Below are 14,394 nucleotides of genomic sequence, written 5' to 3'. Positions count from 1 at the left end.
CATGATTTCTATGCACACTTTCTCTGAAGCACATACAGCTACGCAGTCTATTCTAATTAGTCACGAATCACGATGTACTGCACGTATAAAGCAATAAGTGTGTCAAAGTCACAATATTTTATTCCGAGATGCTGCAGAATCTCCAGAATGAAAGCAAAGATGGTAGGAAGATACTTTCTGCATTTTTTTGTGTCGAGTCCTCATAATTACAGAGTAACTAAATTTTGACTTAGTGCACAGTCATTAGTGTCGTGTTTCTTTGCATGTATATAAAAAGGTTTGAATCACCCGGCCAAATAACATGCACGAGTTATAATTATTGGCTACAGGCATAACAACGAACGAAAAACTACTACGTCACCATTGCCGACGGAGCGCGGCACGTCTAATATCCCGTCAAACATTCGCGTCCACAAATATGGACACCGGGACTGAATGGGCTATAAAGAGGCCTATTAACACATCGCCTTGAATAATATACACATATAGCTATATTACACAGTTGCAAAAATCACGCGCGATCTTAACTGCACCTCAGTAGAAAGTAAGGTAAACGCAACAGCAGGTCAATATATAAACACGACGAAATGTCCATACGGATTTTTGTCAGGATGTGGGCATCCTGTGGACCGATGGTGGAAGACCACGAGAGTGAACAGAACAAACAAATTCAAAAAGAGTGCATTGAACCCAAAATACCTCAAAATCATGCTAGTATGTGATTTTAGGTGCTTTAGATGGTTGGTCCGACACGGCCATCGCATGTGGCGGCTGCAACATATACATGCACAATTTATCAAGCACGAAAGCGGCGCGATAGTTTAGAAGAAGGATGAACAGCACTCGCAGCTTTGTCGCTCGGCAATTCGTGTGGCATATTGCGCTCCACACTGACTCCGAGAACGGTGGCGTCTGAGCAGGTAATTCGGAGGACACAAGAGAAACTATATGTAATGCAGCGGGCGAGGACGACGTCGTGTGCATCGCGAAGAAAAGTTTTTTTCTTTTTTTTTTTTTTTTCAGAAGACGGCGTTGTCCGCTAATAGGGAGCCTTTTGTTATTGTACTAAATCAGTTCAGAGACGGAAGTGCTGAAATAATGTGCTTGTCTCTTTGGCCATATATTTAGAGTCTCGGGCGTCGAAACGCTATAACTACCATCGCAGCGGGATTTTGAACGTATACCTGCAAGGCATAATATAGCCGCGGCATGTTCGCCGCTGAAATTCGCTACACGTTCGCCTCGTCGTTGTTTCTGCATGACGAAGATCAGTGGGAACGGGTCAATTCAATTTCCTCGTTCGTGACGCTTGTTCTCTCACGGTCGGCCGCGGCGTCTCTCAGCACATACATGCTATACGCACGCATTACAGCGAGGAACGAATTGGTGCGCGAAGTCGCGTTTTCTTGTCTTTGTTTTGTTTTTCAAGACCCGCGGTGCTCAATCAACGCCACAGGGTCATTCTCTATTGGAATCGTGCTCGGGCGACGTTGCTCTACCCGAAGCTATAGCCCGAACATCGGAAACGGTCCTCGCGAACAGGGATGCGTATACCATTCTATAGCCGTCGAGAGAAGCGCCTGTACTCTATAGGGGTAGTATACTACAGGCGTACACTCGTTCAGTCCAGGCAATATACATGTACGCACTCTATACTGCGACCGCAGCGGAGATTGCCAGGGAAGGTCGTTTCTTCTTGTTCGTCGCCGGCCAGCTCCGTTGCTCTGGGAGAACTTCATGACCTATACGTGTCCAGCGCCCCCAGAGGTCACCAGGGGTCAAAGTCGTGCTCGCCATTCTCGTCTCACTCCCTCTCCCTCGCTCAACATCTCTTTGAGGACGCGCGCAGTCATAGCGTGTATACGCGCAATACGCGCGCTTACTTACTCACGAGCGTCGCATCCACACTGAATAGACACGATGGCCAAGAACGCGCGCCGCCGACTCTATACGGATGGCGTTCTTGGCGAGACGAACTCTATATACCTGCGCGGAGCATGTGTTTCGGGCCGCGCACGCATTAGTATATAGTCGTGCATAATGTTAACGGCACAGAAAAGATGACCGATGGGGTCCCCCCACACAACGTAGCGATATGGGCCGCTTCGCGGTTCCTGCAATTTGTTTACGATCGCGGCGAGCATGAGAATCTCGCTTCGCCGCACGGCTTCTATGCAACGACAGGAGAGACGCGCCAGAGCTACTCGCGTTTTGCTGCTGTATGCCTTCTGTTTTGCCTGAGATGAAGACGCATGTTGTCATCTGCATTAGTGCTCATTTCCTTGACTGCCTTTCTATTATCGACAGGGACAGCCAGAGGTTGTGCGAGATGAGAGATGGCAAGATTACATCGAGAAGAAAGTTCAGCCCCAAGTACACGAGTAACTTGAATGAGGAGTTCAGTTGAGGAAGTTCATGAAAAGAGCCCCTCGAAAAAATATTTTCGTCAGTCTATAGAAAGCCTTACATATGTTCTCTGTAGTACATACAGGGTCTACAGATACCATGTGCAGTCACTGTCCTGCATTTATTGCACGCCAATATCTATATACTTTCTGCAAGCAGCCCGTTTTGAAGTGTAGCCCGTTTTATCGAGGGCGCCACGCCACTTTGCGATCACAGCGCCGTCTATAGCCCCACGCCATGCAATGTGGGAGCGCGCTGGAGTGTCCACGGCGAACGTGCTGTTGAATACGAGTGGCAAGTTTTCGCGTTTTCCTGCGAGGTCTCAAGGAATTCTTGTGATTGGGACACTTCTTAGGGTGTCGTTACTAAGCTTTGAGCTAAGGATGTATAGTCGAAATATCGAACGGCGACGGGCCTATATAGGCGCTGCCACAGCTCTGCTCGCGATCGAAATAGGAGGCGAGTCAAGTCCGAACATTGTCGATACATAACGTAAGTGTAACGTGTTATTTATTAATGTATGTCTAGCCTTTAGCTCTATCAAGGTATCACCCAGGTGACAACAATCGGAATAACTGCTCTCTGCAACAGCAACGAGGCGTCGGCTAGACAGCTTGCCGGCGAGATTTGGAAGCACGGGAGAGCCCACGTGAACCAGGGGCGACCAGTACATGATAAACATGGCTTTGGTTACAGAATTAAAAAGAACACACCTTCATTTTCTTCATTGACACGTACTGTTTTCATATTACGTCCCCGGTCAACTTCCACCAGAACGTTGGTTGTCAAGCATGATAATATTTGAACACATTCGAACAGAATAACTTTAATGTGCGTGCACGAAGAAATAGTTCACTTCGTCCGTTAGCACTAATTAACCGACTCGAATACGGATCTTTCATTCATATCCCAGTTTGATCATGCGTGCTGAGTTCGTCGCCCGTGCGCTCACTGGAAACAAAATCTTTTGAACGTACACGCGACGGACTTGATGGCGTCATGTGCTTTCTGTTTATGCTGGCAAACCAAAGCCGAGGCTTGTCTGCAACCGCAGCGGCGGAGTCCACGGAGCCGGTGCGGCTGAAGATGTACTTCACATTCGCTTCCGAAAGTTATTTTTGAAGCCGAATACAGCACAGTGGTAGACCGTTGACCTTGATTCATCCGGCATCACAGCAATCACACATGAAACACGTTAGAATCGCACTAATTCGCAATGACGCCGCTACCGTTCCAATCTGCCGTTTAGAGATACGGCGATTCACACAGACCAGGGCGAGGAGGAGAGCGGCGCGGCACGCTGGTTCGAGGCTACGTTCCTCCTCGCCGATAAAACGTCTATACGGACCGCACAATTAAGAGCGAGTGAAATAGGTCTGTTCACAACTTTTGTATATGGGAACATATATTCATTGGAGCCAAGAGGGCTAGTCCTTAAGAAATCAAAGCGCTATGCGATCAATCTATATAGATGCAATATAGAGACTTCCTAAATTTTTTAAAGGCAAAAAGTGGCGTCCTCTCCGACATGCAACACCAACCGACTGATGTCAATAAGATCCATTACTCTGAACCTTTCGCACCACCCTATAAATGTGCAGCGTTGTCTCTGTGCGCCATCTTGAATTACGTGTGGGTGGAATCGTATACTGGACTTGAGCCTTGAATCTTGGCTTACAGTTGCGTAATATGCAAATTTCTCACGTGTATCATCAACATCCACCTTTATCACTTCCTTGCTTCTCGCATCTCCTTCTGCAGAGTAGCAGGCTAGAGCGTGCTCGATCACGTCGACCTCTCCTCCTTTTTAACAAATAAGTGATCTCACTATATATACTCGCTGAGCCAACACGGCCACTCACATCCCGAGCTTCTGAGGTTCAGCCACGGTGTTGTGTTGTGCTAGAAAAATCAGCGATACGAGCTCACCAGCAAAGACGAACAACGTTCTAGCGAAGCAAGTGCCACCGACAACCCATATCCTACTCATCGGGAAAAAATGTCCTTGCATACAGAAGACGCAAGTATAAAGTTGACCTCGCAAAACTTCACTTACAGTATAACAAAAGGCTACGCTACACGAGTGCGCTAACAACGTGTAAAAGTATTGCTTAAAACTGGCGTACAAAAACTGTTCGAAAACGCGTTGGCTTGCGGCAGCTCCGACAATAACACGTCACGCACTAGAAAGCCATTGGTCTCGACTCGTAAATTCCTCCAAACGTGACATCACGGGGCTCTCGGAAAGGGGGAAAACACATGACTTGGCGCGAGCGTGTGGATCGGTGTCTTGACGTCCACATGTGCGTGGCACGACTACTGCGGAGGCCGGAAGGGCGCGTCAATGTCGACAGTTCGGCGCGCGCGAGCTGAAAGCCAGCGGACCTCGCCTGCCGTCAGCGGTGGCTGCGATCGCTGTCCGCCCTTTTTGCCGACGCAATCGTGAAGCTATAAGCGCGCGCAGCTCGGTGACATGCGCTGCCAGCTGAATTACCGTGTGCAGCGCGAACGCAGGTGTGCATTCCCGAGTGCGCGGCCATTTACTTACTCACGCAGTCGGAATCTCCTTACACTCTGTTACTCACTAAAACCGTACAGCCTGTTGTAGTGGAGGCGAGAACTTGGTCTGCGTAATGTTATACGACTCTATCTCGTTTTCTTTCCGCGCTTCGTCAATGGTTCGAACCGGCAATCTGCCTACTTTGATCACTAGGATTGGCCGGTCGCGAGCGGCTGATGACGAACATAAGAAAAGAATAATGCGAGAATCCGCTTAGATAAGGCTCTCCAGACTGCGCCCGTGACCCTTGCCAGTCACAACATCCGAAGTGATGCCATATGCCAGCTAGACGTCTGCTAATCGCTAAATGCTCCTTATACATATATAATAGGCAGCTCAAAGACAACTTATAGAAGCCTCATGGACGAAAATGAAATGAAATTGCTGGATTTTATGTACCATAACTACGATCCGATTATGAGGCACACCGTAGATGGGAGACTCCGGATTAACTTTTACCCTCTGGTGTTCTTTAAAGTGTACCTAGCTAATCTAAGTATACGAATGCTTTTTGCATTCCACCTTGTTCGGAATGCGGTCATCGCGGCCGGGATTGAACCCACGACCTCGAGATCAGCAGCGCAACGCCATAGCCACTAAGCTACCACAGCGGGTGCCTCGTGGACCATGCACTACACGTTTTCCTATGGGTCTTCTCGTTCACACACCTCACACACGTGAAACTGATAGGCATACGTCAGTGTACTAAATACGTGCTTTATAAAGTGACCATATGCAACCATTGTACTTGTTCTCTGAACTACATATATACCATTTTGTATGGATTTGCGTCTTTTGGGCAGCTTCTGGTCCTGTGCCACCACGTTTCATCCACACAGTCTCGACAATATGTCTCTTGTATAATAGGCTGTCCTTCAGCAACGTATGACCGGCGAGTTTATATGATGCCACAAGTTCATATATATTGTGACGGAAGCGAGATGAAGGCGAAGGATATATTTACAAAATATGTACAGAGGAGGCTAGGGCAAGAAATGTCCGATCCAGCCCAAGTGCTAGCGTCTTCATCGTCGTCTTTGTCGCTCTGCCAAGCATCGCGTTGATCCATATGTATGGATCGCTCCGTAACATCACGATATAAACATATATAGACCGCCATGTGTCGATGACATTTAGGCATTTTATGACCCTTGGCCTTATCTGAACTTGCATGCATCAAACATCTATGAACAGTCATGGACTGCAAGGGCAAGTTATATAAACAGCTTAGGGACAGTTTATGGACTTCCCCGGTAAATGTTTATAGCTATTCCGTAGACTGGCGAAACGAAATTTTGCCAGGAATTTACGACGTAGTTATCTGCACGGCCATATAGATGTGAATATTCCAGCTCTTGCCTGCACCGCACTGCATGCTTTTAAGGCTACGAGGCGCAGCTGTATTTATAATTGCACTATAGCTCTCTTTCGTAGGAAGCGAGGCGTCAAAGAAAATGCGCACGTATAAGTGTGCGAAGGCGACAACAGTTTTCTGTGATAAAGCCTTGTCGCTGCGCTTTGACAGCCGCCTATCCGTGAGACAGGCGTTCACCCTTGAAGACCAGCGAACGCACCTCGTATGTACCAACGAAGCGTCAGGTGTTTAAGAGCGATGTGTCTTGTGTACGTTGTCGAGCAGTATAAAAGGCTGCACCGAGCCAGTTAATGGCGTGGCGCCGTTCCAAAAGCGCGTCAATATTCGATGCGTGAGCATCCTCAAATGGTGTTCGCATATCCTCGTCCGTCGGGTGCTCGGCTCGATAATTACGCGGAAATTTCGAATGGTATAACTCAGGCGCCCGCTGCATCTGCATCGCACGCACTTGCTTATCACTCATCGCTTTCGTTCTATCAAGGCTATCATGCAGACTTGTTCGCCGACCGTAATCTAAACGGTATATATGACCGGATCTACTGGATTGAAGACAAAAGGATGTGGTTTGAAGGGACAGAAATCCGCTGTCGCGTTTCTTCGCTCGAATGAACGTTTGCCAAGACTTTATTAACATTCGTGTATGCCTTGACGATAGTTGACAGCGCCACGAACATAAAGGTGTGCAATCACATAAAGGCTAAAGCAGATTGTTCATAGTAACTGCAGACGCTCGAAACGATCATCTCGCGATCTCACTCTCACATAATACTTGAAATGGCGCGGAAAAAGAAAGCATGGTTTTGCGCATGCAGGACCAAAGATTCTGCGAGCTTTGTGAACGGATCTGCTTCTTACATTCCAAAATAAAGCGCTGCTCACCACGTTGAATGAGGCGAAAATATCAGTAAATATGGCGCTAAGGCTACTATCAGCAGTATAGTGTATGTTGCATGCGCAGTACAACCAGATTTCATTGTTTCTTTTTATTTCCTTTTCTCAAGCTGCCTAATCTTAGCGCGCACAGCAAAGCAATAGTTTCCGCACCAGACGTACGAGCGATCAAGTATGAGCGCACAAAGAAGCTCATTACGGTGGCCGCAAGACCGCGCGGAACCGCGATAATGCCTGCGGCTGTCTCAACTCGTACAGCAGCATCCTCCCCATCGCACTCGCGAAAAGATAAAGCGCATACACACCAGCGCAATTCACACTCCAAATGCGCGCGCGTGCGCGCTCAAAACCGTGTGGCTGTGGGCCCACTCCTCCCCCCTCGAGCGCCGAAACCCATCTTCCTCATTACCGACAGCGTCGTCCGCTAATCCGATAAGCGTCCAGCGGTGCGCACGGGGGGCGATCAAAACTCCGCTCCCTCCTCGCGCACCAATGCGAGGGCGCTGCAGGCCTACACTACGCGCACTTCTGGAAGCTCGCGTTCCTCGTTCTATACAGCAATACTGAGCTCGTATATAGAGCGAGAGTCTCGCCCGCGCACCCGAGTCTCGCCAGAACAAAGAGCACCACAATGGATCTCTTCGTATAATCTCGAATCTGTCCTCACGGATCGCTTCACTCGCGCCGGCGCTGCCCGAGGAACGAGCCCGCGCCGAGCTCTAAAACCTTTACGGTGGCTCGGGCCCAGCGTGCACACGCGAAGTGACAAACCCCCGCGAGCAAAGAGAAACGCGCGACGGTTCCCTGCGTTGGGCACGGAGATGCCGCGCCCGGTGGCGAAAGACTCGGCGAGCGCCTGTTGTGCGGGCGGGTGTTGGCGGGTTTAGTACGTGCCGAGGGCACAACTAACAATCGCCAACTCCATTAATTACACACGCACTCCCCGCGGACTCGTAAACGAAGCTTAACTAATCCGAGAACGAGGAGCTCGTGCCTCTTCTCTCCCTTCGCAATATATAGCTGCAGCAGCGAACGCGTATACGCGCGCGAAGCCTCTTTCGCGCCCGCTGTCCACGCCTTTTTGGTTCGTCTGCGATGCTTCGTTGTTTTGCCTCGCTGAAGCCAGTACAGCTCTGTAGAGCGGGCGACTCAAGTTGGCGCTGAGATATATCTGCACGGATACGCGCGGCTTCGCCGATTGCGCAGTGGTGCGGACGAGCCGCTCTGATTCGACGCCACCCAGAGAGCGCGTGGATGCGCGGGCGCGAAAAGACATCGGTTGCGCGGGTATATCGACGCCTGTGTGTCCGTCCACATCTTTGCGTCCGCGTCGCTGTGCATATAGCTTAGAGGAAGAGAGTATAGACATACTCTAGCATTTACGGGTGATGGCGCGACGTGAGTGTGATTTCGAGAAAAAGTATAAATGAAATACAGAAGACTAGGAGGTGTTCTGAAACCGAACGACATTAAGGTGACACGAATGATGCACAAAAAGATGCTAGCGCATAAAAGGTAGGCAGAAAGCAACACTTATGTGTGAACTATACAAACTCGGTTGAGGCAGTATAGCTTGAACCTATATATGGTTAAAGCATGCATATAAGTATAGTCACTATAACTTCACTTTAGTACGTGAAGTGAGCGCAGTAAATCCAAGAATAAATGCAAGACGGGAAGCTTGGAACATGCAACATAAGCAGAAGGTATACTGCAGGTGAAGGAAAATGCAGCTGGTCTTTTGATACATATGTATCTTACATGTTTCTTTTTCTCTCGCCCAGTTTTTTCAAATTGACTGTCCTCTGATTGTTTGATTACGGTAGTCGACAGCGCATGCATATGTTAGTTAAGCGCACGCGTTTTCGCTGGATCCTTCAGGATGTGAACAGAATGTACAGTTCTGAGACATTATCATGAAGTATAAATAGCATTCCAACAAAATGGCGCTCGAATAATTCATAGAAACTTCATGCACTGTCAGCTTGTGCCCACGACACTGGAAATCACTACATATTGTCTTCATAAGCACGCGCCTAACTCGCCAAGATAGCTGATCAGATGCGAGTACCGATAGCAATATCAAAGAAAGAAAGAGAAAAAGAAATAGAGAAAGAAAGAACAAGAAGCTGGTAAAGAGCCGCACCATGAAGTACATTAGAAAGAAACAAAATAAAATGAATATTTAATACTTTCAGAAAAACGTGCAGGGGCTTGCACAAATCAATGCTGAAAACCTATATGCCACGCTATCTTAGCGAAAAGCCTATACGCGACAAGCAGAGCGTGTCGAAACATTGTTGCAAAAGCCACAGCGTCAGTAATAAACGTCGGTCAAGCAAAGCAACATCGCAAAGCAGAATAAAGAGAGAGTCATGCAGCAGCAAAGTTTCTGAAAGCAACAGTTTCCAGAAGAAACGCAAAGACCTCTCGTAAATCTACACAAACGGTGAACGGCAAGCTTTGCGAACTGCACTTGATAATATCAATATTTTTTATCAATCTATATAATGAATGAACGGTATAGTGAGTTGCACACGCGCATTATGTTCGGATACGTTTTACAGCTACCGAGAATGGTTAAGTTTTGCTTAATTCGTCAGTTTATTTAACTGCTCACAATTATAAGAGAAGTGGCCTCATCTTTACCAGCTTTGAAAAGTTTCACCAATAAACATGTGTACTAAAATGAGTAAACAAGGCTCGCAATATAAAAAATAAGATTGTAAAAATTGAATATATATTTAGTAGTCAATCGGGCTAAGCTGGATTTATTAGCATACAGTATTAGCAACTGCATGCTAATAAAAATAATCGCGAAAAGTTACGATAACAATGACGATGAAGTTGAAAAAGCTTTTGCTTTCAATGGAAGCGTGTCAGACATCACCAATGACCTTTATCAACGACAATTAACAGCAACAGTGTTAGCTCAATAACAGGCAAAACATTAGCCTAACATTTCGTACGCCCCATGTCGAAATAATGTTCGAATGGATACGGTTATTCTCACAATATATGGGATCTCCCCACTCTTTGTTTAAAACTTGTGTTTGCACGCCATATAGCCAACATGAAGGTATAAAGCCATAACCTTGGGTTTATACAACAAGCAGTTCTTGTCGTTCGTATTTTAATCTTTGTGAAAGAATAACAAATTTATTATACCTTTTCTTAGATTGACTTTGATCTGATCACCTTTCAGAGAATTGTTTACTGCAACCATCTCCCAAAAGGTCACAGCGTTTTGACGCAAAGCAAGCAGAAAGGAAAGAGAAAAGAACATTGGCGCTGTCAGCAAGATTAATTGCATGAATCAGAGTGAGGGAATTGAAGATGACGTGTACGCGTTTCAGGTGAAAAGCCGAAGTGAGGTCACGCACATATCCGTCGTGAAACGCGAGGCAAGTTGAGTTTATTCTACATGGTTCATTCACTGCACCTTCGATATATAAAACCTATAGCTTGCTGCGGGTACTCTGTAACTGAATGAAATCAAGATCGATAAACACAAATAGTTAACCATAACACAAGACATGGCGGTTATGTGGTTCTACCATGCCATATGTCAGATACTGTAGGGCAACCCCATATTCGTATGCAGTTCAAGCTGATTCGCTTGCCACCTATATTTCTGCGGCAAAATAAGTTGATCAATCTTATAGTACGTTTTATACACGAGAGGAGAGACAAACGCCGATGAAGATGCGTGTATGCGTACGTCATTCGAATTTGTCGATGCGAATACTGTTCGCATGCAAGGCTGCAAATACTGTGCTTATATGCTAAGTGATCAGCTTGCTTCAAGTCTATAAGATAAAAACAAGGAAAACTCAGCCTGTTAAATGCGTAAAAAGGCTGATGAGTACACCTGGTTAGAGGCAACCTTCATCAGGGCGAGTATTACTGCTGCAGTTGTTGCTTCTAATAAATTGACACTTACCCTGTGCTACTACAGGGTATTGGTAGAAAGCGAGCTTTAGAAATAAACAAAAAAACAAAGAGCAACTGAGCTAAAAAAATGTTGATACGACGACTACCATTCCAATTGTCATGAGTAGGGGATTCATGAACGCTTTGACTATACAGGTGAGATCGGCACAAACATAATCGCACATGTTTATGTTTCTGGTAACCAAATAGCGTTTTGAATAACTATATGTCCAATCAACGACTGCTTTTGGTCATCATTTTTCACCTCAAAGTTCACGAGGTCACAATTTAGGATTCAAATATAAGTGGGCCGGCGCGCAGATTACCAATACTGCAGTTAGTTTGTCATTACACAGCGCGGTTTATGTGATTTCGCAATGAGTTGAGACGAAACTAAAGTGCTCAAAGGAGGCAGTAACTATAGTTACAACGTAACTATAGTTATACTTTGTGTTCTGTTAATGGCCTGACGTCACAAATAATTGCAGTAGTACCGCTTTCTATTCTAATAAGGTGCCATTCGCAATAAATAGCTGAACACACTGAATCGGAAATAGCCTATCATATTGAATTCATCCAGTTGGTGTGACTGTAACAGATGCCAAAGACTTGGTCGCGACAGCGACACTAACTGGCGAAAAAAGGTGCCAGATTGCTGAACTAGGTTGCATTGACGATTTATGGCCATATACTATTGTATATTGAATATAGGGCACTACTTTCTATAAACATTTGAATATTATGTATACATGACAACTCCTGTACTATATTCCTGTTTACTTCTAATTAGAACTGTAACTTTTAAATTCTCGCATAGCATGTTGAAGTTACGCGATCCTTCTAATGAGAAACCGGTGACGCAATAGTTGTCAACCTTTCCATTTCCTTACAAATAAATGGACGACTCAAGTGTCAAGACCACCTCGCTGGCAGTTTGTAGCATGTTTAAAAGCACATACGTCGCAAGGAGCGAGAAAAGAAACAGTTGTCATGCGAGGTTATTCGCGAAGACGTTGACATGCCTTTTGTATGTATACATATCCTACATGTATACGTATATACCCAAGTTATTTCCAAAATAAAGGTTTTGTGTGTACTGGAAGCCAGCACTAGTATATTGTCTGTTGTTTTATTTCTTTTGTTATCCGCGTGTAGTTCGCACTGTATAAAAACAGCCAACATGGTCGCTTCGCTGTTCTGCTTTTCAATCATTTCTATTTTACACTTTTCATCACGCAAGCAGCTGCACCGGAGCAGTGACACTGCGCCAATCGGTAGGTCTATAGCTTTTGCAGTTTATTTGTATACCTGTCTATGCGCTTGCTCCATATCACTTTCGAACAAACCTTAGTTTAAGACATGTGTTTCACGCACAAAACAGTTGCGCGCAGCTCCTTGGCAATTCGTAAATGTCAACACAGGTGAAGCTGGTAAAAGGAAATTACAATTACAGCGAAAGGAACCAGTACCATCCGGGCACTCGCCCACCCATTAGCGACGGCGTGCAACTGGTGCTTCCACTCCAAGTCTCCAAGCACACAAACGTCTCACAGCACAATGTGGACAGAGCGCATGCAGTACTTTCGTGCAGATGCGAAGTCACTATGCGCATTAACTGATCGCTTTTCAGCATCCTCGATAGGAGACCAGTCATGTGTAGCCAATAGCCTCCTGGGACTTTCATACGGCGCAGTGAAATGATTAAGACTACCGAGTTCAAGGATGGAAACGCTGCGCCTCGTTTCATCATTACCTGAATAAATGTTGCTTCGTTATAGCGAAACACTCATAAGGCGCGCCAGTCGTTGAAGGCGCAAAGCTTTCCGGCAGACATTTGAGTTGAACTTGCCGAAGCAACAATCGTAATATCCACGGTTTCGCAGCATGAGCCGCTTTCTAGATATAGCGAAATATATTCAAAGCAAGTATAGCGCCTCTGGCTGCCGCTAGTCACCAAGTTTACATATTGTGGATAGAAGCAGCACACAGCTGGCGTGCAAGTTAAAACGACAAAACTGGAGTGTGCTTAGTTTCTGGTTTTCAATCGCACAGACACCAATCACAGATGTTTACGATTCACAGGCTTGTCGTCTTCCAATGAATCACAATGACAACGATCGATATCGAGTATGCGAATGCAGCGACGCGTGGCTTATCGAGCGGTGCGCTTCCATATAGGAGACGACGGATGGGCGCCCCCCACGTGGTTGCCCCGGAGGCACGACGCGCGGCATCTCTACATCGTTCGCGAGCGTGCACCGACACCGAAGAAAGTAAAGAGCACAACGCATCGCTGACCTGGCAGTGGTGCAGTCCTTGTAGAGGGCGTCGAAGTCCTTGCACGACAGCAGCTTGCACCGGTTCACGCCGGGCTGTATGGCGCCCAGTCCGCGCAGGATTCGCACTTGTTCCACGTTGCACACGATGGGCGTGATGTCGAGCCGCTTGAGCTTGGTGTACACCGTGTGTAGTCCGCCCACGAGGTGCTTGAGGAACAGCTCGAACGCCTGCGGCAGGCACAGCAGGTACTCGCCGCTCACCAAGAACGCGGCCACCTTGGCGCCGCGGTAGTCGATCAGGCGACAGTCGGTGGCCGACGCGTCCGACGGTATGCCCGGCGGCGACGGCGGTGGCCGCATGCCGCCGTACAGTGCGCGGCCACCGTTGAGCGCATGCAACACGCCGTAGCCGGTCTGCTTGGGTGGCGGCGGGGGCGGTGGCAGGGCTGCGCCCAGCGGACTCTCGGGCGTCGAGCGCGTCGGTGTCAGTGAGCCGAGGCCCGACTTGGGGCTGGAGCCGCCGCGGGCCGACGGCGAGTGCGCGGCGCCCACCGGCGAGCCGAACGTGAGCGTCGGCGGCGACGGCGTGCCGCCTCCGCTGCTGCAGCTGCCCAGAGAGCCGGCGTCCATTGGCCTCCTCGTGCCGCGCGCAGCAACTTCAGGGCCTGGCTGCCGCTGCAGCGTCGTTCTCGTCTCGCGAACGTGTTCCGTGCCGTCCGACCGAGATCGCGCGGTCTTCGCCGCCAGCGGCCGCCGCGGCGAGGCGCTCTTCGAGAAGGCGGCGGAATTGAGGGAGGGGGGGGGAACCGCGCTCCCCCCCTCCACTGCACCTCTCCTCTCTTTTTCGCTTTTACCCCCCACCTCCTCCGCGCGCGATCATATCCCCTCTCCCCCGTTTATCCGGACAGCCCGTGTCCGGACAGGGGGAGCGAGGGCGCGCGAGCCAATGG

General features: G+C 47.9%; 1 protein-coding gene across 1 annotated transcript in view; it reads right to left on the bottom strand.

The window, feature by feature from the left end:
* LOC119448487 (dachshund homolog 1-like) overlaps window positions 1-14,179 on the bottom strand; it is a 184,025-nt gene extending 169,846 nt beyond the window's left edge. Inside the window, exon 1 of the mRNA XM_037711762.2 lies at window positions 13,464-14,179. Coding sequence (XP_037567690.1) covers window positions 13,464-14,074 — 611 coding nt within the window. The 5' untranslated portion in view covers window positions 14,075-14,179. The remainder of the gene's footprint in view (window positions 1-13,463) is intronic.
* Between the last annotated feature and the right edge of the window lie 215 nt (window positions 14,180-14,394).

Source organism: Dermacentor silvarum, chromosome 4 (genome assembly GCF_013339745.2).
Source record: "Dermacentor silvarum isolate Dsil-2018 chromosome 4, BIME_Dsil_1.4, whole genome shotgun sequence".
Lineage (NCBI taxonomy): Eukaryota > Metazoa > Arthropoda > Arachnida > Ixodida > Ixodidae > Dermacentor > Dermacentor silvarum.
Note: the sequence above shows the minus strand (reverse complement) of the source record. Positions and strands in the feature narration are given on the sequence as shown.